Source organism: Mirounga angustirostris, unplaced genomic scaffold (assembly GCF_029215605.1).
Source record: "Mirounga angustirostris isolate CCGP_5_RB_7025 unplaced genomic scaffold, mMirAng1.0.hap1 SCAF_10, whole genome shotgun sequence".
NCBI lineage: Eukaryota > Metazoa > Chordata > Mammalia > Carnivora > Phocidae > Mirounga > Mirounga angustirostris.
The window spans coordinates 134,176,442-134,201,399 of NW_026991718.1; the positions used below are offsets into that span (position 1 = coordinate 134,176,442).

The following is a 24,958-nucleotide window of genomic DNA, read 5'->3' on the forward strand; positions in this document are numbered from 1 at the left end:
CAGGCGATGCCTGAGTTTCTAATTGGCCATCCCAGAAGCAGTAACCTGGGTAGAAACCCACATCCTGACACCTGACTCACGTCCAGGACAGTGCCTGCAAGATAGTGGGGACCTGCTCAGTGGCAGGGAACCCATTAAATGAGGAGGAAGGAACTGTGGACACTGCCCAGCATGCCAGGCAGCGGGGCCTCGTCTAAGTCAGGAGCTGGGACCGATCCAGGCATCACCAAGCCCATCCCAACCTGACAGGCGTCTGGGGGTGTGGTGAGGGCACATCCTGCCCATGCAGGGGTCACCCAGGATCGCTGCAGGAAGCTGGGCCTGCTTGGGGCTCATGCACACTGTGGCCTGGTGGGAGCGCTGTGGGGGACTTCAGGTTGGGCCTGGGTCTGCTCAGGACCTGCCGGAGGTCAGGGCCACCAGGGGCTGGGGGGGCTGGGGGCCAGGACCCCTTCCAGGAAAGGTTGCCCGGGGAGCTGTTGCCTGACTCTGGAGGCAGGACCCACTTCGGGACCTGCAGGGCTTGGGGCCTGCCGGGCCTGGCCGGGGCCTGCCGGGCCTTGGAGCCTGCCCAGGGGTTGGGGCCCGCCGGCTTTCGGCCCGCCCCGGGGATCGCGGCCTGCCCAGGGGTTGGGGCCTACCGGGGCCTGGGGCCGGGCTGCCGCTCGGGGCCCGCGGGCGGGGGCGGGGGCGGGGGCACAGGCCTGCCCGGGGGTCCGGGGCCCGCCCGGGGTCAGGGCGGCCCGCTCCGCCCCGCCGGCCCGGCGCCCCCTCGCGCCCCGGGCGGGCCCTGCACGTCTCGCGAGCGGCCCGGAGCGGCGGGGGGAGGCGGGGCCGGGCGGCCGGGCAGGGCCGGGGCGGCGCCGAGGCCGGGCCGGAGCGGAGCCCGAGCGGAGCGGGGCGGCGGCCAGGCGGGGGGCGCGGGCCGGCGGAAGATGGCGAACGTGGGGCTGCAGTTCCAGGCGAGCGCCGGGGACGCGGACCCGCAGAGCCGGCCGCTGCTGCTGCTGGGGCAGCTGCACCACCTGCACCGCGTGCCCTGGAGCCACGTCCGCGGGAAGCTGCAGCCCCGGGTCACCGAGGAGGTGAGCGGGCCGCGCGGCCGCCCGGAGGCCCCGCCCGGCGCCCGCAGGGGCGCGAGGCCAGCCCGGGAGGTGCGGGGGGGAGCTCCCCCCCGGAGCCGCCCCCAGGCGCTGTCTTCGAGGGGCCCCGCGGCCCCGCCCGGGGAGCCGGCCGCCCGCTCCCGGAAGCCCTCCCGGTGGCACCTGGCTGGGGCCCACCCCGGCGCGGTGCGGGGTCGCGCGTTTGAAGCGCGGCGCGCCCAGCCTGGCCTTTTAAATCCCCACGGCTTAATCCCACACGGGTGGAACCGTGCCAGCAGACACACACACGCTGAGCTGCAGCGAGAGGCCACACATCTTAATTAGGGACCGTGGGTGCCCCGGGGAAGCTGCCGCAGTGCCGGTTTAGCCTGGCGAGCGCCGCGCAGGGCCCGGCCGCCGGCATGCGGACTGTTTGATGGCTAGCGCCTGTCTCTCGTCTCTCCCCCTCCCGTCCAGCTCTGGCAGGCCGCTCTAAGCACGCTCAACCCCAACCCCACGGACAGCTGCCCCCTGTACCTGAACTGTGCCACCGTGGCCGCCCTGCCCTCCAGGGTGAGCCGGCACAACAGCCCCTCGGCCGCCCACTTCGTCACCCGCCTGGTGCGCACCTGCCTGCCGCCCGGGACCCATCGGTGCATTCTGGTGAGTGCCCACGGCCGTCCCCGTGCTCGTGGGAAGCGGGTGTCCCCGTAGCTCCGCCCCGGTGCGGGCAGGGCACCCGGGCTGGCAGGACCTCCGACGTGGACGAGCCGCCACAGCCCAGGACGTCATCACCCCTGCTTACAGACGGGGAAACTGAGGTCGAGAGACCAGGCCATTTGCCCCAGATCAGGTTCGGTGGTCGATCTGAGCCTCAGACCCAGATTTCCCGAGCCCACGCCCCTCCACGTCCTACTTTCCCGCCTCGGAGGCAGTCCGCATCTGGTGGCTGATGTTTTCTTTCTCCCAGGGCTGGACGATGGCTCCGCGAAGGCCCCCGCATGGCGGCTCTGCTGGGGCCCCTCTGTCCCGAGTGTAGCTCCTCCCCGGGGTCGCTCCCGCGGGTCTGCCCCCGCTCACGGCTCTGCCTCTCTGTGCTGCAGATGGTCTGCGAGCGCTCGGACGCCTTCGCCTCTGCCTGCGCCCTGGCCCGAGCCTTCCCGCTCTTCACCCACCGCTCCGGGGCTGCCCGGCGTGCAGACAAGAAGACGGTGACGGTGGAGTTTTTCCTGGTGGGACAAGACAACGGGCCAGTGGAGGTGTCCACTCTGCAAGTGGGTGTCCCGACGTTCGCCCTGGGTCCCCGGGCCCGCACGCGCTGGGGCAGCTGGAAGGGGAGGACGGTGGCAGTGGGATGCAGCAGCAACAGCCCCGGGGGGCCCGGAGGCCTTTCCAAACCCGGGCAGCTGGCCCCCTTCCTCGGGGGGGCTTCCTGGTCAGGACTCAGGCCTTTCGACCCGTATTTCTTGAGCACCTACCCAGCACCAGGAGCTCTCCTGTTTAATCCTGAGAATCCCTCCCTCTGTGGCGCGCTTTTACATATGTTATTTCCTTGGATCATAATCCTTTTGAGGCCAGCAAGGCTGGGAGGGACTCCAGGTTAGGAGTCCTGGTCTGGGCCGACCGGCAGATTCCATCCCCGCGGCGAGTGTCCCAGACCCCGTGGCCGTGACCTCACCCTCCCCACCCCCACTGAGACCCAGGCTGTCCTTCCTACCCCACCCCTCACTGCTGTCCCAGGCCAGCACCTCTCACCGGCTGCCTCCTCCCCCTGGATCCTTTGCTCTAGAAGGAGAGGACATGCTTCTGTCTCTATCATCTTGCAACAGCTCCTTTTTTCCTTCCATTGATTTCCAAACGTTGAAAAAACACGGTCTAATTGTTTTGCCTTTCTTAACTCCCTTTCCCCCTCAGCCTACCCAAATCGAGTTTCCACCCCGCATCCTGACACTGATTTTTTAAGGAGCCTGTCTGCTGGACTTAAATATTGGTCGTCCCATTTGTCATCCCCCCCCACCTTGAAGGGTCTGCCCCACCCAGAGCCATGCCTCCTTCCCACGCCCCCTCCCGCCTGCCGCCTCTACATCCCCTTTCCAGAGCATTCCCACATTCCGATCTCACTTCCTCTCATCTGGGTTCTCCGAGCGCCTGTGGGCTCCATCCCACAGACGGGTACCGACGACCACCCCTCCCCTCTAGCGGCAGGGCATTCCTTCTGAGTTCCCGGCCTGAGCAGCACCCTGGACCCCCCACATCCTCCAAGCCCTTCTCCTCCCTCCCCGCTGGCCATGGTGGACTGACTTTCTGTCCTCCTCAGCTTCCCTCTCCAGGTCCTACCTGCTCCGGGTCTGCCCACGTCCCTTTCCACAGGGAGCTGGCTGGCTGACATGGCCTCGCTTGAAGTCGGGCCCTCTGCCTGCTGAGTGCCATACCACCTGATGTGACACATCTCTGCTTAGCTTCTGCGCCCTGCACTGGGGTGGGAGCTTCCGGAGGGCAGGGACCTGGTCTGTGGTCCCAGCAGGGGCCCAACATGTGACGAGGACGGTTGGGTTGGTGGGTCTCCTTGACCCCCACATCCAGTGCATCCTACTCTGCCCACTGCCACTGCCTTGCGGAGCCCCCACCCACGCCCCACTGCTCTCCTGGGCCATTGTGGCCGCCTCCTCACTGGTCTTGCTGCCTCCAGATGCCCTCCATCCACTTCCCCTTCCCATGGCTGCTCGTAGCTTGCGTAGACGCGGACTGCCTACTGAGTCCTCTCAACAGCCCTAGGAGGTGGGACCATTGTTCTCTCCACCGTCGGGCTGAGCAGAATGAGGCTTGGAGATGCTAGGTGACTTACTGGGGCCACACCAGCAAGGGGCAGAGCCAGGTCTTAACCACTGCTGCCGTCTGTCAGCTCTCTTTCCCGTCTGTCTTGGATCATGAGCACGGAACCTCAGGCACCCTGGGTGGCCTCCTCAGCACTCCCCCCTGCAAGTCCTCTTCCCCCCCGGGTCCCTGTGGTCTTTCATACCCTCCTCCCCTGTCGTGTTTAGTGGAGTGAGGTGTTGTGATTCTCTGCTGGGCTGGAGTACCTTGGACATCTTTGAATTCCCAGAGTCTAGTGTGGAGCCTGGCACACAGTAGGTGCTCATAGAAACATGGGTGGAATGAACGAATGAACGAATGAATGATCGATCCTGGGGCACGACGAGGCACAAGCTCTTCCCCAGGGTCACGAGGCTCTGTGGTGGCGGAGGGGCACTGGGAGCCTCCCCCGGGTTCCCCCGCAGATGCTGTGTGCCCTCTCGCCCAGCCAGGCTGCAGCGGGGGCTCTGAGCCCACGGAGGGCTGCTAGGCGAGCACCCGGCCTTCTTAGAGATGAGTCTTAGGGCACTGCCGCACTTCCCAGACAGCGACCACAGGCTGCATCAGAGATGAGCAATGGTCTCTGTGACGCCCACAGACAGGGACCCTCGGCCTCCCAGAGGAGAGCCCGCTGTCAGGCGGAGGGGACCACAAGGTCACATCTCATATCTGAGCTGTCAAGTCCTGTGTCCCTGCCTTTGAGGCTTGGGGGTTTAATTACCTCCGGAAGGCAGAAGTTCTCCGAGCCATTCAGCAGGGCCTGGAAGGTGGCTGGGTTGGCGCAGTGGACCCAGAACCTGCCCTCCCTGGCGCCGGGGTGCTGGGCAGGTGATGATAACTCGATGCTCTCTGCATCCCTACTGCACCTGCACAGCTTTGCTCTTTCAGTATCACCTCTTCCCAGCACACAGGGAAGAGGCGGCCGGCTAGCCCCGTGTCCGAAGCTCGGGGGTGGGGGTGGGCATGGGGGTGGGGCAGGCGGCGCCGTGGGCAGCAGCTAGGCAGAGATGAGCGAGAAGGCAAAGACCTTCCAGAATCAGCACTGAAGCAAAAGGGGGACAGAAGTTCTTTGCAGAAAGTAGGGGTGGGGCCGGGGAGGGCGGCCAGCATGGGGCCTGGGGCGGCTCCTGTGTTTGAGCACGCAGGGGACGGTGTCAGGTCCCTGTTCCCTCTGGGCTCTGGGCCAACATATGAGCCGCACGAGGCAGGGTCTGTGCGTTCTTCCCTCCGCACTCCATACCCAGAGCTGTGCGGCATCGGATGGCCAGGAACACAAGGGCAGGGAGTCTGTGTCACACTCCCATGGGGCTCACGTGAGAAAAATGCCACCCTCACGGCCAGAGTGCCACAAGGGGGACCAGCGGGCACTGGGGTGCAGGACGAAGAGACCTTCTCCTCCTTTGGGAGGATCCAGAGAAGCTTCTGGAAGGCACGGCCTTTAAGAAGTGCCATAAAGGATGGCCAGGATCTTGACAAGAGGAGAAGGGAGGGTGTATCGGTCGGCTCCAGTGGCCATAAGAAAATACCGCCGACGGGGTGGCTTCACCAACAGGCCTGTACCTCTCAGGGTTCTGGAGGCCGTCTGAGATCAGGGCAGGTTGAGGACTCCCTGCCTGGTTTGCAGGTGGTGGTCTTCTGGCCGTGCCCTCCCTCCCTCTTCCTGTGAGGGCGCTAATCCCATCATGGGCCCCATCCTTCTGACCTCACCTAAACCTGACCACTGCGGGGGTAGGGCTTCAACATATGAGTTTAGGGGCGATGCAGACATTCAGCCCCTAGCAAAGGACAACACTTCCCCCAAGAGAGGACATGGGACTGCCAGGCGCCCAAGGCAGGAATGCCCAGTGTGCGTTCAGGGCCGGCACAGGACCGCCTGCCGCCAGGATGAGGGGAGTAAGCAGCAGATGAGGCCTGGAAAGGGAGGTGGGCCCCACTGACACCAGGTGGGGGTGTCAGGCTGAAGGATTCTCGTGTAACCTGGAGGCGAGGTGCAGAGTCGTGTGGAACTTTCTGTGGACAGCAGGGTGGGTCACAGGCACTGGAAGACAGCAACAGACACCGTGAGTCTTGTTTCCCCCTGACCTGCCCCTCGACACCCTGTCAGCGGCCCCGAAACCTCCCCCGGGTGGCATGTGCTACTGATGCCTTTGGTCCCTGGGGCAACGGACAGGGAGGGACAGCCCTTCCTACCTGGTCCTAGGTCCCCAGTGACAGCCTCTGGTTTCTTTCCCCAGTGCTTAGCAAATGCCACGGAAGGCGTGCGGCTGGCTGCCCGTATCGTGGACACGCCCTGCAACGAGATGAACACAGACACCTTCCTCGAGGTTCGTGGCCCCAGGGAGTCATGCCAGGGTGGGGCCAAGGTGGGCGAGACGTTGATAGACCCCAAGGAAGTCAGGGGATACCCAGGGCTGGAGGGAGACAGTGCCTACAGCCTTGGCACCCTACCTGGGGGCGCCTGGGGCTGCCGTGGACAGAGTCTTGCTGTCCACCCAGCTGCAGGGGGCCCCCAGGCCTCGGTGGAGGGGGGAGGGAGGACAGGGCCTCCTCCTCAAGGCCTTTCTGCAGGACCGCAGCCATGACCTACTGTAGTTTAGAGGGTGAACCTTCTGTCCTGGATTTAATCGTGCTCCAAGCCGAGAGAGTTGAGGCCCTGGATTCTGAGCCTGTTCCTCTCCGCCACACGGGCGTCGGTTCATCGCTGGTCCCGAGCCTCGGCCTCGCCTTGACTTAAGCCATCTTCACATGTCTTTGTGTTGTTTTTTCCATGAACGTGTCCAGGAGATTAAGAAAGTTGGAAAAGATCTGGGGATCACCCCAACGATCATCCGAGATGAGGAGCTAAAGACGAGAGGCTTTGGAGGTGGGTAGGGTTGGGCCTTACGGGCCGTGGCCTCAGGCTGGTCCTGGGTGCTGGGGGTGGCAGGGTGGCTGTGGGTCACGCACTGCGATGCCTCAAGCTTCCCTTGAAAGGAGCCAGCCTTTGTCCAACCCCAAGGCCAGACCTTGAGAAGCGGACCATCTCTGGGGGAGAAAGGAGGCGCTGATTCAGACTCTGGAAGCTGCAGCGTCCAAGTCCTTCCCCAGCCCACTCCCTGTCCACAAGGGCTGCTGTCCTGGCTGCCTGGGCCAACTCAGCAGGACCTTTCTGCTCCTTGAGCACACAAGCCCACGTTCACATCAGGGCCTCATCATTATGGCTCTCTTTCTCTGGAGTCCTTCTCCAAGATACTCTCACAGAGGGGCCATCAGACCCTGAACATCCTGGGTCAAATCTACCTCCTCAGAGGGCCTTTCCTGATGACCAGACCCATCCTCCCTGGCCCCCAGGCACTGGAAATATGGTGACAAGTGTAGGCACTTTCAGTCTGGCTGGGGGAGGGTCACCGCACTCCTTATCAATGACTGCTAAACAAATTACCCCAGAAGGAAGCAACTGAAGGCAACATACAGTTCTATGGGCAGGGAATCAGGCATGGCTGGGCTGGATCCCGGGCCCAGGGTCCCTGCCACATGGAGACCAGCATGTTGATTAGATCAGCAGTCATCTGAAGTCTCAACCGGGGCTGGTGATGTGGTCCCAGCCAGGCTCACTCACAGTGTTGTCACCAGGCCTTGGGGCCTTGCTGGCTGTTCCTTGTCATCTGGGCCTCTCCTTGAGCAGCTTACGAGTAGCAGCTGCTTCCCTCAGAGCAAGGTTTCTGGGCGAGGAAGAGCGAGCAAGCAAGAAGGAGGCAAGGTCTTTTTTTGCAACATAGTCTTGGAAGTGGCATCTCATCACTTCTGCTGTATCCAGAAGCAAGACGCAAGGTTCCAGCCACACTGAGAGAGAGGGGATCCCAGAGGCAGGGATCGGAGGGGGCTATCCTAGAGGTGCCTACCACAGAACACATAAACCAGCGACAAGGGGAGGCAGAGGCTGCGAAGGTCAGGGAAATCTTCACAGAGGAGATGGTATTTACGGCGGGTTTTGCAGGATATATGGGAGTTTGTCAGGCAGCCATTATTGGCTCTCATTCAGTTCAGTTGCCGGGGGCCTTGAGGCCTGGTCTCTGCCCACAAGAGGCTTTCTTGAGGAGACAGGGCACGTACACCCCAGGGCAAGGCAGTGGTGGGAGTGGGCTTGGAAAGGGTGGTGCCGCGCCGAGTGCACAGAGGGCTCAGGGAGGGGCGAACGAGCGTGGGCTGGAGTGGCCTTGAAACATTATCCAAAAATCATTTCATTCTGCAACGCTGTTCATTTCTTTCTGGGAATGATACAGTTTTGTTTTGTTTTTTTCTCAGCGGGTTTTCTTGCCTAACGATACTTCGCACGGAATTCGTTTGCAGTCCCAGAGCATTGGAACTAATTTGCCTTCCCCCATCCCATGCTGGCCAGGGGGCAGGACAGGGGGCAGGGAGCTCGGGCTTGGACTGCACACTCTCCAGGAGAAATATTCACATGCCAGTGGGTATTTCCGGGGGAGAGCTGTTGTTTCTGGGGGGCTGCTGGGAGTTCTCTGCGCAGTTCAACCTGAGCCCAACTGACCCTCTCCCTGTGCTTTCTGTAGGAATCTATGGTGTTGGCAAGGCTGCCCTCCACCCCCCGGCGCTGGCCGTCCTCAGCCACACCCCAGAAGGAGCCACGCAAACCATTGCATGGGTGGGCAAAGGGATCGTCTATGACACCGGGGGTCTCAGCATCAAAGGGAAGGTGAGGTGCTGGGGCCAGTGCTTGGGCGGGTCCCAGGGTGGGGAGGGCTCTCGGGGGCCTCATCAGCTCTCAGAGGCACTGGAGGAAGACAGTGAGCAAGGCTTCTGGGACCTTCACATTGGGGCGTGCCTCTGGGGAGCCAGGTTCGGGAGGAGTCGGAAGGGTTGATTCCTTTTCTGAGGGGGAGACAGTTTCATGTCCACACTCCAGACAGGGGTCTGGAAACAAAAAGTCTGGACAAGATCCAGAGAAAAGCCACAGAAATGATTAAAAGGCTGGAAAACGAGCCCAAGAAGGCAAGGTTCAAGGACTCGGTGGTTCTGTCTGAAGAGAAGGGCGTGGGGTGGTGCCCATGGTCCCCATGACCAGCAAGTTTTCCACGGATAGAATGCTTAGTGCGATCTGCATGAGCCCACTCGGAGAACAGGCGCCCCGGTGAAGGCCAGAGGGGTTTGGCCCCACGAGCAAGCCACCCGCCAGTGTTCCTGTGAGGCCCGGCGGCAGAAGTCTCTCCTATGGGTGGCCTTTAAGTAGGGTCGTCTCAGGAGGCCGGGCACCTAAGGGCGCCAGTCGTGGCCGCATCTCTCGGCCACTGAGCTGCCTGCCCTCCTCCACGCCCAGCACGTTTGGGCCTGCTGCACGCTGGGAGCCGAGATGGCCCCAGGAGGAGGAGGAGGGACACATCTTCATCTGCTCATGTCCCACACTTGGGTTGAGCAACCACTGGGCACCGGGCCTGGGCTGGGCTCTACGGTGCCAGGACTCGGAAGGCCTGGGAAGGAGCAGGCGTGTGAAATCTGTGCCCCAGGAGACCAGGAAGAAGAGAGCCAACCTTCCCAGAGAGAAGGCTCTAGAAGAGAGAGCAGAGCTCGAGAGCTGGCAGCCAGTGTGGCTCACAGATACGTCCTGTTGGCCCAAGGGCTGGTCTATAATTTGAATTAGTTACCAACATTTAAAAAACAGGAGAAATTCTTGCAGAACACTGGCTATCTGACCTTTTGTAAACTGAGGCGATCCGGCAGTACGGACCCTCCATCTCCACCTGGAGGCATCCCACAGGAGCCAAGAAGCACTGCCCCGTGGATGGAGCCCGCACGGTCTGGTTCGCCGCAGCTCCGACGCTTTCCAACCTGAGCCCTGGTGTTGGTCAATGTTTCGGGGGGAGACTGTGCGTTACCATTTGCACCGCTAGCCAGTCTAGTGCATTTGCTACCTAGAGTGGATGGTCTGTTCCTTTTTTTTTTTTTTTAAACATCCCTCCTCCCGTAAACATTATTTTCAGGCCTAATCAGGAAATGATCGGAGAATAAAGGTTTAAAAAAAAAAACAAACACCAATAGTGAATTCACCTTTATTGAATTCCATATGTATTATCACACCAGTAAAAAAATGAAAATAAGTATGACAGGGCCGCCCGACCGGCTCAGTCGGTGGAGCATGCGACTCTTGATCTCGGGGTCGTGAGTTCGAGCCCCATGTGGGGTGCAGGGATGACTTAAAAATAGAATCTGTAAATAAGTAAGTAAATAAATATATAAATGTTACAGCACACATAAAACAGCAATAGATCAATACTTTTAAATTACATCAATGTGATCTTTTGAATAGAAAGAACTTAATGCCTCCCTATTGGTCTGTTGTGGTAAAAGGAGTATTAGCACTACAGTGTCTGTTTGGAGGCCTTCACTTCTGTAGATTTGCCAATGACTTTATCAAAAGTTTGCACATCTCTACACTTACCAGGGTCCGAGATTGGTCAGTCCATCGGCACTCATGGTTGATCCCAAAACACTGTTAATTTGAATTAGGAAGAGTTTCTGTCGCATGAAACAATCTGTACACCGATACCCAGGAAGAGCCTTTCACATAAGGATCACTTGGCAGAGACTGCCCCAAACCCCATTTCCCAAGAAACTCCAGAAATGGCGATACTGTCCGTGTCTGCAGTTCTTTGAAACTGATTCTAGCAGCCTTCACAGGTCCGTGGAGTAAAATCGTGTGAAACACAAGCCCAGTGGCTCACATAGACTGAGGGAGGCCGGGAGGCCCAGGCTCCCTGTACCCGTGGGTTTGCTCCGAGTCCACTGTGGAGGCAGGACCGTGGGGAGTCACAGACGCCGGCCCCGCCTCGCTGTCTGCTGGAAGGCACGCTCCTGCCTATCCGGCCAGCCCTGTACCTGGCAAAGGATAAGTAGCTAGAATAGGTGGGTTTGAACCTTTTATCTGTATGATTAGAACTCACTTCGACAGATTTTTCGGGAGAACCATTTTCCCACTGATGATGGCAGGACGACGGACTTTGATTACTTACTGTTGGCAGACTCTCCACAGCCAGTGCGCCCCTCTGGTTGCATCTGGTACTGGCCAGCCCTCTCTCTCACCCGCCATGCTGGCTGGCTCTTGTCCTGGAGGACAAGGTAGGGTAGGCTAGGAGCGGGTAGAATTCCCAGCTCCTTCCTCCTGGGAGCAGATGTTGGCTTGTTGGAGGGCCAGAGTGAGAAGCGGGGGCTCCCGATAATTAGTCCTTTTGCTGGGGGCACCATACCCAATCCTGCAGGAGTCACCACTCCCATCTCCAAAGACTTCAAAGGCAAATCAGGATCAGTGTGAATGCAGGTCTCAAATGTGTTAGTCTCAGGACCCCTTCCTTTCTTAACAAGTATTGATCCCAAGGGGATTTTTTTTTTTTTAATCAGAGTGATATTTAACAGACGTAGATATTTACCCTACTAGAAATAAAGACTGGGAAAGATACTTAGTAATTTCTTTTAATATAACAATATAAATCCATTGCATGTTAATGTAAATAATATAATCTTATGAAAATAACTATATTTTCCAAAATGAAAAGACATGAGTGAGAAGAGTGGCATGGTTTACATTTTGCTGATCTCTCTCCTATCTGCCTTGATAGAAGATGGCTGTGATTGTGTATCTGGTTCTGCACTGAGTCTCTTGTGATACGTTGTCTGAGTTGAAATATAAAAAGAAAATCGGGCCTCACTTACTTTGTAGTTGGAAAAGGGAGAAATAGTTTAGTGCCCTTTACAAATAACTAAGGACATTCTTCTTTGCTATTACACCAAAACTCGACAAGTGGGAGTCTCGGAAAGGTGAGGAATTGGTGCGGGATCAGAAACCATGTCAGTGAGTCTTTGCACCCTGTTACTTAATATCTATGGTCTACCTTGAACTGTGAAAGCGTGATTTTGTAATATCATGCATGGGTCATCCAGACGACATCATTCACGGAGTTACACAGACCCTCCAAATTGTGGCCCAACACAGGATGTTTTTAAAAGTCACACTTGGTACCACCATCTGTCTCGTTTTAAAAATCGCTGAGTATGGGACACCTGGGTGGCTCAGTCATTAAGCGTCTGCCTTCGGCTCAAGTCATGATCTCAGGGTCCTGGGACCGAGCCCTGCATCGGGTTCCCTGCTCTGTGGGAAGCCTGCTTCTCCCTCTCCCACTCCCCCTGCTTGTGTTCCCTCTCTTGCTGTGTCTCTCTCTGTCAAATAAATAAATAAAATCTTCAAAAAAAAAAAAATCGCTGAGTATTAGAAAGCCGTCACGGAGACAGAAGATACAGGTTTTCCAAAATTGCGATTTTTTTTTTTTTTTTTTTTTTTTGCTTGAAAGCTCAAATTTTCCCACTGGCACCAACTATGGTCAGCTGTTCCCCTGGACGTGAGAGGTTCGCTTCTGCTGGACACCCGAGTCTGAATAACCCGTCATGTGTCAGTTGTTCTTTGAATTAAAACGGTGTTCTGGAGCACAGAGCCCAGCTGAGCTGAGCCCCGGGAGACCGTCCGTGGCTTCTGCTCTGACCACCCGGCCTGGGGACAGTAGGGGTGCTCGGTGCACGCACCTTCTGTTCCATCACAGGGAATCTTGCAAACAGCTGTGCTCAGCAGTTGAGCTTTTGAAAAATCCACCATTCTACTCCTTCAGCAAGGAGACTCAAGTGGAGTTGGCTGCGCTTTATTTTCCCGGAGGGCGGAGGCGAGTCTGGGGACCGTCCCTGCCGTGGCTGGACGCGCCACCGCTCTGCTGAATTGCACGGGTGTCAACCCCGTGAAACGGGGGTTTCGGAAATCGCCTCTTTCAGAAAAATAGGAGCAACGTGTGGAGAATCTGCAAAGTTCACACAGTCCATTGAGTTACACTTGCAGTTTGGCGTTTGTTCGGTCTGCGGTTGGGAAGCCGCCCCGGTGACAGGGAGACACAATTTCAGTGACCATCTTGAGCTATTCTGCATGGGCCGTTTTGCCGGTGGTTTGATTCCAGATCTGAGGCCCCGTTTTTCCATTTAAACAATCCTGTGCTTTCTCACCGATTAGGTCAAAGAGACAGCTTATTTTCAATAGTGCTAGCTGGGTCCTTTTCACTCAATTTAATTGTAAAAGCAGCTCGGTTTATGTCTAAAAATACTTTCCATTAAAACTCGAGGCTTGTGTAATCCGATAAGGGTTCGAAAAAATCACTCCGTCCATTTCAAACCCAAATCCTGCATCTGATGACCTGTTGTTAATTTAAAGTATGAACTTGTCAATTAGAGCTGGGAACCTATAAAATGTAAAAATGTGTAACCGCTCTCAACCCGTTTGTAGAAAATCACAGCTCCTTCTGCGGCAGGAGGGAGCCTCCGCCGCTCACGGCCCTCATTAGACGCCGACAGAGCGGGCAGTGGGGTGGGATCAGGGACGTGACGGTGACATTGGGGAAGAGTTCACATGAACCTGAGCGGATTGTTTGAGACAGTGACGTCAAGGAGCAGAGCTGAGGCCGAAAGTGTCGCCGAGGCCAGGCGGTGACCTGGGCAGGGTGGTCTGCTGCAGAAAGGTGGTCTGGGTGGTGGCGGGAGCAAGGGAGGCTGGTGCACAGAGGAAGATGGACGGTCCTGGGGGAGGACGCGGTATGAGGGGGAAGGCACATGGTGCCTGGTTTTAACCTGCTGCGTGGCTACTGCAAGCCCCCCTGGGACTGGGGTGCAGGGGTGCTGGCTGGGAGGTCAGACCTCAGGGCAGTGTGAAGGAGGGCAGTGTGAAGGGGGGCAGGCCTGACGTAAAGCTCTGGGGCTCTTCCTGGGACCGGGCCTGCAGGAGACGAGTAGAAGTGGGAGGGCTAGCAAAGGGAGCAGGGGGTGTGGGAGGGGGCCGTCGTGGGAACCAGAACAAGGCCCTGTCCCTCTGCAGGGTACAGCCACCTCGGGGCCCTCTGCAGGGTGCACGCCGGCCGGGCACCACGTGCATCATACGCAGGCACAGCCCTCTGCCAGCAAGTGGGGATCAGAGAGCTCCGGAAGCCAGGAGAGGCCACTCCCGTGTGCCCCCCGTGTTGAGCGGGAATCACAGGGCCCCCGGGAGCCGGGCTGCTTGGCAGGGGTACTGCTGACCCAGCAGAGCAGGTGGCCTCGGGGAGCGGGCTCCTGGGAGAGGTGGGGGCGGGTGAGCAGCTGAGGTGTCCCGAGAGCTCAGGGACCGGGGGTTTCTTTGGGGGCCATCTCAGGGTGAGGGTCTGATTGTACTTGTCGGCTGAGGGCTGAGGAATGGGAACCAGGAAAATGGGAAGGCTGACACCACGGAGGGGAGGAGCAAGGCCACAGCCCACGTGGCAACTTTGGGCAGCTCCCGGGTCCCCTTCCCCTCCCACCTCTGGTGTACCAGGAGCCCCCAAAGCTCTGCCCCAGCGGAAAGCGCCCATCACCTTCGCCGTTCTGCCCCATTGCTTCTGGAGACCAGCCACTCGACAAGTGGGAGTTTCGTGGGTTCTGTGTGTGCTCTGGGGACCCGGCAGCGGGTCGCGCAGGTCTGGGGGAGCTGTTCTGGGGCCCTTGTGTGCCGGGCAGGGATGGGGCACTGTTGCCGGCGGGGCCGACATCCACTCACGCTCACTTAGTGCCCCCTCTGTGCCCCCTCCAGACCACCATGCCTGGGATGAAGAGGGACTGTGGGGGTGCCGCGGCTGTGCTGGGGGCCTTCAGAGCTGCCATCAAGCAGGTGAGTGTGGCCCCGCCCTCTGCAGTCCTCGGGATGGAGGGCTCCCCGGTGTGAGCTGACCCTCCCTCTCCCCCAGGTCCCCCACGGTGCTCCTGAGTCCCCACAGCTCCGTGTCTCTCTCCCTCCTCTGCACTGCCATGCTGGACACCCCTGGGCTCCCAGAGCTCCCTGCCTTCCGCCAGGGCTGCTCCACCTGAGTGTCACCTCTCCTGGGGGTGTCACCTCTCCTGGGGTGTCACCTCTGCCTGGGGGTGTCACTTCTCCTGATTGTCACCTCTCCTGGGGGTGTCACCTCTCCTGGGGTGTCACCTCTCCTGGGGGTGTCACCTCTCCTGGGGTGTCACCTCTGCCTGGGGGTGTCACCTCTCCTGAGTGTCACCTCTCCAGAGGGTGTCACCTCTCCTGGGGGTGTCACCTCTCCTGGAGGTGCAGTTGCTGGGTTGTAGGGCAGCTCTATTTTCAACTTTTTGAGGAACCTCCATACAGGCTGCACCAGCTTGCCTTCCCACCAACAGTGTAGGAGGGTTCCCCTTTCTCCGCATCCCCGCCAACATCTGTTATTTCCTGACTTGTTAATTTTAGCCAATCTGACTGGTATGAGGTGGTATCTCATTGTGGTTTTGATTTGTATTTCCCTGATGCTGAGCGATGTTGAGCACTTTTTCATGGGTCTGTTGGCCATTTATATATCTTCCCTACAGAAATGTCTGTTCATATCTTCTGCCCATTTCTTGATTGGATTCTTTGTTCTTTGGGTGTTGAGCTTGGTAAGTTCTTTATAGATTTTGGATACTAGCCCTTTATCTGATAAGACATTTGCAAATATCTTCTCCCACTCTGTCGGTTGTCTTTTGGTTTTGTTGACTGTTTCCTTTGCTTTGCAAAAGCTTTTTATCTTGATGAAGTCCCAATAGTTCATTTTTGCCCTTGCTTCCCTTGCCTTTGGAGACATGTCTAGCAAGAAGTTGCTGCAGCTGAGGTCGAAGAAGTTGCTGCCTGTGTTCTCCTCTAGGATTTTGATGGACTCCTGTCTCACATTTAGGTCTTTCAACCATTTAGAGTCTATTTTTGTGTGTGGTGTAAGGAAATGGTCCAGTTTCATTCTTCTGCACGTGGCTGTCCAATTTTCCCAACACCATTTGTTGAAGAGACTGCCTTTTTTCCATTGGATATTCTTTCCTGCTTTGTTGAAGATTAGTTGGCCATAGAGTTGAGGGTCCATTTCTGGGCTCTCTAATCTGTTCCATTGATCTATGTGTCTGTTTTGGGGCCAGTACCATACTGTCTTGATGATGACAGCTTTGCTTTTCTTTTTCAACATTCCTCTGGCTATGCGGGGTCTTTTCTGGTTCCATACAAATTTTAGGATTATTTGTTCCATTTCTTTGAAAAAAGTGGATGGTATTTTGATAGGGATTGTATTGAATGTGTAGACTGCTGTGGGTAGCATAGGTACTTTAACAATATTTGTTCTTCCAATCCATGAGCATGGAATGTTTTTCCATTTCTTTGTGTCTTCCTCAATTTCTTTCACGAGTGTTCAATAGTTTTCAGAGTATAGATCCTTTACCTCTTTGGCTAGGTTTATTCCTAGGTATCTTATGGTTTTGGGTGCAGTTGTAAATGGGATCGACTCCTTAATCTCTCTTTCATCTGTCTCATTGTTAGTGTATAGAAATGCAACTGATTTCTGTGCATTGATTTTATCTCCTGCCACTTTGCTGAATTCCTGAATGACTTCTAGCAATTTTATGGTGGAATCTTTTGGGTTTTCCACATGGAGTATTATGTCATCTGCCAAGAGTGAGAGTTTGACTTCTTCTTTGGCAGTTTGGATGCCTTTTATTTCTTTTTGTTGTCTGATTGTTGTGGCTAGGACTTCTAGTACTATGTTGAATAGCAGTGGTGAGAGTGGGCATCCCTGCTGCGTTCCTGACCTTAGGGGAAAAGCTCTCAGTTTTTCTCCCGTTGAGAATGATATTTGCTATGGGCTTTTCATATATGGCTTTTGAGGCATATTCCCTCTATCTGTACACTGTGAAGAGTTTTAATCAAGAAAGGATGCTGTACTTTGTCAAATGCTTTTTCTGCATCTATTGAGAGGATCATATGGTTCTTGTTCTTTCTTTTATTATTGTGGTGTATCACATTGACTGATTTGCGGATGTTGAACCAACCTTGCAGCCCAGGGATAAATCCCACTTGGTGGTGGTGAATAATCCTTTTAATGTGCTGTTGGATCCTATTGGCTAGTATTTGGTGAGAATTTTGGCATCCATATTCATCAGGGATATTGGTCTGTAATTCTCCTTTTTGGTGGGGTTTTTATCTGGTTTTGGGATCAAGTTAATACTGGCCTCATAGAAAGAGTTTGGAAGTTTTCCTTCCATTTCTATTCTTTGAAACTGCTTCAGAAGAATAGATATTAATTCTTCTTTAAATGTTTGGTAGGATTCCCCTGGGAAGCCATCTGGCCCTGGCTCTTGTTTGTTGGGAGATTTTTGATGACTGCTTCAATTTCCTTGCTGGTTATGGGTCTGTTCAGGTTTTCTATTTCTTCCTGGTTCAGTTTTGGTAGTTTATATGTCTCTAGAAATGCATCCATTTCTTCCAGATTGCCTAATTTGTTGGCACATAGTTGCCCATAATATGTTGTTATAATTGTATGTCTTCGGTGTTGGTTGTGATCTCTCCTCTTTCATTCATAATTTTATTTATTTGGGACCTTTCTATAGAGTGTAACTGCAATTTTTGTAGGCCTTGATGTGAGCCACACAATAAATAATGGTGGGGATGCTTAGAACCCACAGAGTAAACTAAGAATCTGCACACCCATAAGTAGGAACCAAGCGTTGAATGAATAAGTAAGTAGAGGAGAGGAGCACTGTTTCTCCCGAGAACCTCCCCATGCCCACTGCAGAGCAGGGATGGACACAGCACGTCACTGCGGGGCAGACAGCACTCTAGAAGCGAGCAAGAGCTGCTGGAACCCAAGTGCAGAAATGTCGTGGGAGTAGGACAGCTGGCGTGGCTGGGAGTGACTTAGAGGGACTCTGCCCGGCGGGGTCACTGTGTCCTCGCGGCATCACACCTCTGAGACAAAGTCCCAGGAAGAACATGGGGGTCTCTGGGCATCCGGCCGAGCGCAGGTGGGGAGTGCAGGCCCCAGGAGACAGCGAGGCGTGAGGTCACCAAAGACGGAGGGTGGATCTCAGGAGTCCCAGATTGAGGAGACTGAGGTGACGGCCAAGTCCGTGTGCCCGGACTAGATCTGATCCTCAAGTCAGTGATGACTCCCCAGTGCAGACCAGCGCATGGGGCATGCCAGGTGTTGCCACTGGAGGGCGTGGGGGTCACAGTCAGGGGTATCCAAGGATTGTTTGTACCATTTTTGCCAAACTTTAAGTTTGAAATTTTTTCAAAATTAGACGTTCTAACAGTTTTTAAAAGGAGAGGATGTGCGATGCGATGTTGGGCTTGCTGGGAGCAGGGAGCACCTGGTGCTGGGGCGGCCGTGACCCTCCAAGCCTCACATACCTAAAACCTCAGCCGCCCGCAGCTGCTTTTCAGTCCCCCTGGGGATCCCAAGACCTGTGTGTCTCACCCCTGCACCCCAATACCTGCCACATGAGCTCAGAACCACCTGCCCAAGGCTCGCAGCCACCCTCTAAGCTGGCCTTCCCAAGGGGGACCCCACACCAGAATCAGCAGCACCCCAGACCTGAATCCAAAATCAGGGGGTGGGCATCTGACAGGGTCAGGTTGGGGACCGTGGTCTCTCCTCACCACCCCGCTATCCTGCCACAACATAATGCTTGCGCGTGCTCCGCAAACTCCTCTCGCCTCCAGGCCCAGACCCGACATGGCTCTCTCTGGGAAGACGTCGGGGCTCCCCGCCTTCCCTGGCGAGGTCCACCTGCCTCTCTAGCTTCAGAGCCCCTGGGGCCACCCTGTTGTTTCAAGGCCACATGTTGTCACAATTCATTTAGTCCCAGCCACTCTTGGAGGGGTCTTCGAGCTGACGGGCTGCCTGGTGTCATGTTCCCCGGGAAGCGAGGGGGGGCTTTCCCGGGCGCGGGGTGTCGGGCTCAGGCTCAAAGCCGTCCCAGCCCGGGGCCACGGCCCAGCCCGTGCAGCAGGCCTGTGTTTACCTTCCCTGGGGGCTCTGCACCTGTGGTGGAAGACTCACCTGTTGCAGAGATAAGGCCGCACCTGACAGCTGCGTGTGAGAGCCTGGAGGCAGCGGGAAGGGGCCTGGCGTGCCCCGTGCCCAGAGGAGACGCGTCCTGGTTAAGGGCTCAGGTCGGGGAGGAGAGGACGCGCAGGGACAGGGTGTGGGACCGCCACTCCCCCCACCACTGCCACCCGGGCAAGGCCGCCTTGGGGTTTTCTTGGGCAGGCTGAGGACCCGTGTGGGGCAGAAACTGCCTCCGCCTGTTTCGTGCACATTTCTCAATGTGCCAACGTCATGTTTGGGCATCAGAAAACTAACTTCACACCTAAATTTCTGTGAGGCAAGTTCTCCCAACCCCCATGTACCTGTGTGCGTGTGACTTGCTTTGTGCAGCTGTGCCGAGCTCAGAGGGTTTGTGCAGTGGGAGACATTGATCGCTGACCACGTTTTGTGGACAGGAGGCAGGGGCTGAGCTGGCAGCCTGGCTCGTGCCCCGGGTAAGTGGTTGAGCCAGGATTAAAGCGGGAGCCCAGCCCCACTCCTGGGCTCATTTCTACATTGTTGGGCTCTGATGGAGGAGGCAAGACTCCCCAGATGGGGTGCTGCCAGAACTGCTGGGGAGTCTGTTCTCTGCTCCCTAGGGCTCTGTCTGTCCATGGGGGTGGGAGGCTCTGGCCTATCCTCCCTCCTCCATGCACGGCCACCTGTAGCAGGAGCCTCTGCCCATGTTCCCTCCAGGGTTTCAAAGACAACCTCCACGCTGTGTTCTGCTTGGCCGAAAACTCTGTGGGTCCCAACGCTACGAGGCCAGACGATATCCACCTGCTGTACTCAGGAAAGTAAGGCTGGCTCTCCTCACTCATTGGCTGCCTTCTGGGCTAGAACTCTTAGGGGGCCCCTCTCCTTCCCAGGGCTAGGCTGGTCAGCCGGGGGGCTGATTTCACCCGGCTCACTCCAGCCAGAGGCACATCCGGTGGGGAGGATGCCCTGTCACAGGGGCCCCTGGGCAGTGGGCTGCTTGCTCCCAGGGGCCCAGGGGGTGTTGGCCGCATCACTGGACAAGCTGTTGGGCTCCCTCAAGGTGCCTGGCATAGGATTCACCCTGCCTTAATGGGATGAGCCCTTCCCAACCTTTAGGCTTAAAGTTCTTTGTGCATCTGAAGCCCTGCCCGCCCCCCGCCCCCACCGATTCCCTACTTGGGGGCCCTCCCTGCATTTCCCCCTTGAGGTCAGCCCTTGGACTGTTTCTTCTCAGCATAAGGACATGCCTAGAAGTCAGTGGGCAGCCGCTGGAGGAGCAGGTGGCCCAGATTCACAATAGGAGAGTCCACTCAGCTCCCCATACAAGGGTGCCTGTCCCCAGGGAGACCCCCAGAGGTGCTTCCCTTTTTGCATTTACCCAGTGCCTGGCATTGGGGGCCAAGGGCTGGCCCAGCGCAGTTTACGCTGCCCACACAACCCTGTTCTCCCATCTTACAGATGAAGAAACTGAGGCACAGGGGCTGGGCGGCTTTCCCTGGCTCCCAGCAGGAGGGCAGTGGGGTCGGATTGACCTGCTGCCCTTTGCTCTGGCCCCTGGCACTGCACTGCTGCAGGGGACGGGAGGGGCCCCCCGAGACGGGAGCTAGAGGGAAGGGGGCTCTAAATGGAGTCTCCCAGTTCCAAAGGGACTCGCTCGCGGTGCCCCAGGGAGCACGATCCCTGAGCTGGGGTCTCTGCTGCACCCCAGGACTGTGGAAATCAACAACACTGACGCGGAGGGCAGGCTGGTGCTGGCGGATGGTGTGTCCTACGCCTGCAAGGACCTGGGTGCCGACATCATCCTGGACGTGGCCACACTGACCGGAGCTCAGGTGGGCCACCTTGACTCTGGGGTGGGGGTTGCTGGTGCGGTCCCCTAATCGTCACGGCCTGGCCGAGGAGCAGGGAGCTTGTCCCTGGCATCCAGCGCGGTGCAGGTGGCAGAACCCGTGGGCTGGGTCCCAGCGCCAGGACAGCTTAGGAAGCGTCCCTCTGGTGGCGCACTCACGCTCTCGTTCCTTCCCTCCCTCGCTTCTCGCTGCCCCTCCCCGCTGCTCCATCTTCCGCCTGCGGCTCCGGCCCTCCCTCTGGCCGGCCACCCTCCCAGGGCATTGCCACGGGCAAGTACCACGCCGCCGTGCTCACCAACAGCGCGGAGTGGGAGGCGGCCTGCGTGAAGGCCGGGAGGAGGTGCGGGGACCTGGTGCACCCCCTGGTCTACTGCCCCGAGCTGCACTTCAGCGAGTTCACCTCGGCCGTGGCCGACATGAAGAACTCCGTGGCGGTAGGTGTCAGTGGTGCCCGTGCGGGGCGGAGGGGGCAGGTGGAGCACTGCCCTCGGGGAGCCCGGGGGACCCCAAGACGTGGCAGCGGTGTGGACGAGGGTCCCCCTGCAGCGGGGCCCCAGATCCACGCTCAGGCTGGAAGCGTCCAGAGTGGGGACGTGTCTCTCACTGGTCTCCCCGCCAGCGCATCCACCAGGTCGGGCGCCGAGGGTCCCCTCCCTGCTCCGGCGTCCGCTCCTTCTCCAGCCCCACCATCGCCCCGGGGAGAAGGCAGACCCCTTAACCCACATGCAAGGTCCTCGGGGCCCCTCTCCGCAGTCTCCCGACACGGTCGGACCCTTCTTGTAGCCACCAGGGGAGGCGGTGGCTGAGGCTGGTGTGCTCGAGAGGGCACGGGGGCGCCCACTCGGGTCCAGGGGAAGCAGCCCCAAATGCCCTTAGGTGGAGGCCCTTCCCCACGCCACCACTGCCGGGAACGGAAAGGTCACCGTGTGCCCTGCTGTCCCCCCAGGACCGGGACAACAGCCCCAGTTCCTGTGCTGGCCTTTTCATCGCCTCACACATCGGCTTTGACTGGCCTGGCGTCTGGGTCCACCTGGACATCGCCGCCCCGGTGCACGCCGTGAGTCCAGGCTCCCCCGTGGCGCCCTCCTCTCCTCCCTGCCCCCGACCCCCCTGCGCACCCCGCACACCGGCCGGGCTGCTCCCGCCTTGCATGCATCCACAGCCCCTCTCTGGCTCCAGGCTGAGCTCATCCGAAGCCTCATGCGATGGGGGTCGCACTGCCTGTGGCCTGACCTCCGGCCAGTTGTGCCCCCAACCTCTGGTCTCCCCGGCCCCGGGAACAGAGTGCCTGCTGTGTGTGGCCCTTCTCCAGCCAGCCTGTCCTCAGCTGGAGGCCCAGGGCCCTCAGCTCCCCATTTCCCACCCACGAAGACCTGGGGCTTGGGACCAGAGCGCACAGAACCGTTCCACCACCCTGCCCCCCAGTCAGTCCTGAGTGTGACAGGATAGCAGGAAGGGGGGCCACAGGGCAAGTGGGGGTGGACCGGGAGCCCCTTCCTGCAGAGATGGGCTTGCTGAGGGGTCTGGCTCCGCCTGGCAGAGGGTTTCCAGCCTGCTCTTCGCCCACAGGGTGAGCGCGCCACAGGCTTTGGTGTGGCCCTCCTTCTGGCACTCTTCGGCCGGGCCTCCGAGGACCCTCTGCTGAACCTGGTGTCCCCACTTGGCTGCGACGTGGATGCCCAGGAGGGGGATATGGAGAGGGACTCCAAGAGGCGCAGGCTCGTGTGAGGCCTGCCACTCCCCGGCCCCCTGTGACACAAGGCTCTTTACCTCACTTTGCACTGATTAATTTTAAGCAATCAGAAGATTATACCTTAAGATAGGCTTTGGTTTGTTTTTATTTTTAGTTGTCATGGTGATAGAAACAGCTCCTTCTTCTGTCTTAGAAGACAGCTTAGGGTCTGGAGGATGGCCCGGGGCAGGGGGGAAGCCCTGGGGCTCGCTGCTGTTCCAGTGACCTTCCAGCCTCCCTGCTGGTTTCCGAAGACTCTGCTCCCTCCTGGGGCCTCCGCACGACCTTGAGGCTCCAGGATGCATGGGTGGCCCTGACGCCTTGGCCAGGTGGCCTTTGGGCCTCCTGCCCCTGCTCAGTGCCCGCAGTGGGTGCCCATGGCCTTATCTTTGGCCCCAGGCCCCACACATGGCACCCACATGATAGAGAGCTCAGGCCCCTGCTCCCGCCAGGGCAGTGGCAGCCCCCCCCCCCCCCCGCCCCCCGTGAAAGGGTGGACGTGACTTGTTTCAGGAACCCAATCTTACGGCCCAAGGGGAGTCACTGGGCCCTTAGGATTCCCTGGAGGTTGAAGTAAATATGGCTGTATCACAGTACATCTTTGCCTCCGTCTCTTTGTCTCCCACCCTGGTTGAGAAACCCACCCTGAGGCCTGCCCGTGGCTCCGAGGCTCCAGCACTCCCACCTTGAAAACCAGCACCCTGCATCGAGAGGCGGCTTGGCAACCTCGCTTTTGCTGCCGCCGAGAGCGCTGGGGCCTGGGAAGGGACGGAAGTGGGGCCCGGGGACTCCGGGCCGTGGCTGCCGGGCCCAGGCTGGCTTGGTTTTCTGAGGTGTCACAGCGCAGACTCCAACCGGAGGCTCCCGGGGCTTTGTGGGGGCCCCCCACGCTCCTGCTGTCTGCAGGGAAGGCCGGCCTCCCCCCTGAGCACATCACGAGGCGAGTGCCCTCTGGAGTCAGGTGTCTCCTCAGCACAAAAGGCCCCGGGGCACAGCCTCGGTGCTGAAGGACACGGATTCAGCAGACTCCCCCTCCCCGGGCCCAAGTGTGGCAGGTGAGCAGGGTGCCTGGGAGCTCAGGTGAGAGAGCAGGCAGGGCCTTTGTCCCATCTTAGGCTCCATCCCAGTGGGCTGCCTGGGCCCAGAGGAAGCTGTCGGGGACGCGGGCACCAGCTGGCGTGGAGGAAGCCACCCACACTTCCTCTGCTGGGGACAGAGGGGAGAACGCGGCTGCAGGACGCAGGTCACCGGGCTGTGTCCAGGCCCACTGGCCGCCTCAGCCCTGCTCAAGGGTCCCCAGACTCCCAAGTCCCTTCCCCAGCTCTGGAAAGCAAGGTGACTTTCTGGGCCCGATCCCAAGCAAATATTTATTAAGTGCATGCTGTGCACGGTGCTCGCTGGGCCCGGAAAAGGCAAGGAGCAGCTCTGAGGCCCCAGCCCTGTCTGGGAAAACCATGGCCCGACACGCTAAGTGACAATAATAGCAGTCACAAGGTGGTAGGTGGGCAGCGGGCTCTGTGAGCTGAGGGGAGGCACCGTGGGGGGCCGGAGGGGCCAGGAGCCTTCACGGTTCATTAGCCTGCTTAATGGCCTTGCAATAGGCAGCCCTCTCCAGCTTCCCCGCGATGCCCTGGAGGAGAGAGGTCACTGAGGTGGTCTAGCTCCCTTTCCGGGCACTGTCTGCTCCCCCCCACCAGGGGGCTGCAGGATGCAGGGTCAAGGAGCAGGGGACGAACTGAGTCTCCCTTGTGCAGGCACAAAGGCAGCCTCAGGGCCAGGGACCCAGCTGGGGACCAGCTGCAGGCTCGGGGCCTGGCCTGCGTGCCCGGCGTCGGGGGACCGTGGGGGGTGGGGTGGGGGGCGCCAAAGGCCTTGCTTTCCCAAGGGCCAAAGGGCTTTAGGACGGGGCCGCTGCTTCCCCGGGCCGCACCAGAGCCCCAGCAACAGGGTCAGGGGGCGGCCAGTGGTGGGGGGCAGGTGGGCACTGGTGGGTCCACGCGATCATGGTTTCCGGCGAGCAGCCCAAGAAGACGAGCCTGTCGAAGATGGGCCATCGTAGCTTGCAGCTCGCCCAGCTCGTGGGCCCGAAGATGTGGGTGCAAAGTCCCAGCAGAGTCCACACTGGGCGGCTGGTCGGACCTGCATGCCGAGGAGGTGCTCGCGGATGAACTCACCTGCATCCACCCCTGCCTGCACAGAGAGCCTGCCAATCCTGGAGCCCCGTCCCGGGAGCAGCCCCACTCTGCTGGGGGGGACAGAGGAGCAAACACTGGCCCTCACAGCCCATGAAACCTCCTGCGGGTGGTCCCGGGGGTCCCCAGCACCTGCCCGGGGGTGAGGGACATGGTGTCACACACCTGCCTGGAGCACAGCCCATGTCGCCCTGTGGGCAGGAATGAAGGATGAGACCCTGGAAATGTCTCTTTGGGGAAAACGGTAGCAGCGGTGGAAAGACCGCCCAGCTTCCGGCTGAGAGCCAGCCAGCTTCCCCGGGGCTTGGCAAGCAGGTGGGAGGACAGCGAGCCCCCACTCTGCTCCCTATCAGAGGAC

General features: G+C 58.7%; 1 protein-coding gene across 3 annotated transcripts; it reads left to right on the forward strand.

The window, feature by feature from the left end:
* The first annotated feature begins 319 nt into the window (after positions 1 to 319).
* Positions 320 to 22,501, forward strand: NPEPL1 (aminopeptidase like 1). 3 transcript variants are annotated; one of them, XM_064573403.1, is made up of 12 exons: positions 320 to 409; positions 1,560 to 1,745; positions 2,186 to 2,356; positions 6,170 to 6,259; positions 6,717 to 6,798; positions 8,486 to 8,628; positions 14,554 to 14,631; positions 19,544 to 19,644; positions 20,535 to 20,658; positions 20,934 to 21,110; positions 21,623 to 21,733; positions 22,246 to 22,501. In XM_064573403.1, the coding sequence occupies exons 1-12, from the start codon at positions 335 to 337 to the stop codon at positions 22,402 to 22,404; spliced, it is 1,497 nt and encodes a 498-aa protein (XP_064429473.1). In that variant the 5' UTR covers positions 320 to 334; the 3' UTR covers positions 22,405 to 22,501. The 3 variants fall into 3 exon arrangements, with proteins under 3 accessions (XP_064429473.1, XP_045741980.1, XP_045741979.1); XM_045886023.3 differs by lacking the exon at positions 320 to 409 and adding an exon at positions 838 to 1,085; XM_045886024.3 differs by lacking the exons at positions 320 to 409; positions 1,560 to 1,745 and adding an exon at positions 837 to 1,085.
* The last annotated feature ends 2,457 nt before the right edge of the window (positions 22,502 to 24,958 follow it).

Coding starts and splice junctions, on each gene's coding strand:
- NPEPL1 (XM_045886023.3), top strand. CDS start 936: ATGGCGAACGTGGGGCTGCAGTTCCAGGCGAGCGCCGGGGACGCGGAC. Junction 1,746..2,185: donor GGACCCATCGGTGCATTCTG/GTGAGTGCCCAC, acceptor TCTGTGCTGCAG/ATGGTCTGCGAGCGCTCGGA. Junction 6,799..8,485: donor AAAGACGAGAGGCTTTGGAG/GTGGGTAGGGTT, acceptor TGCTTTCTGTAG/GAATCTATGGTGTTGGCAAG.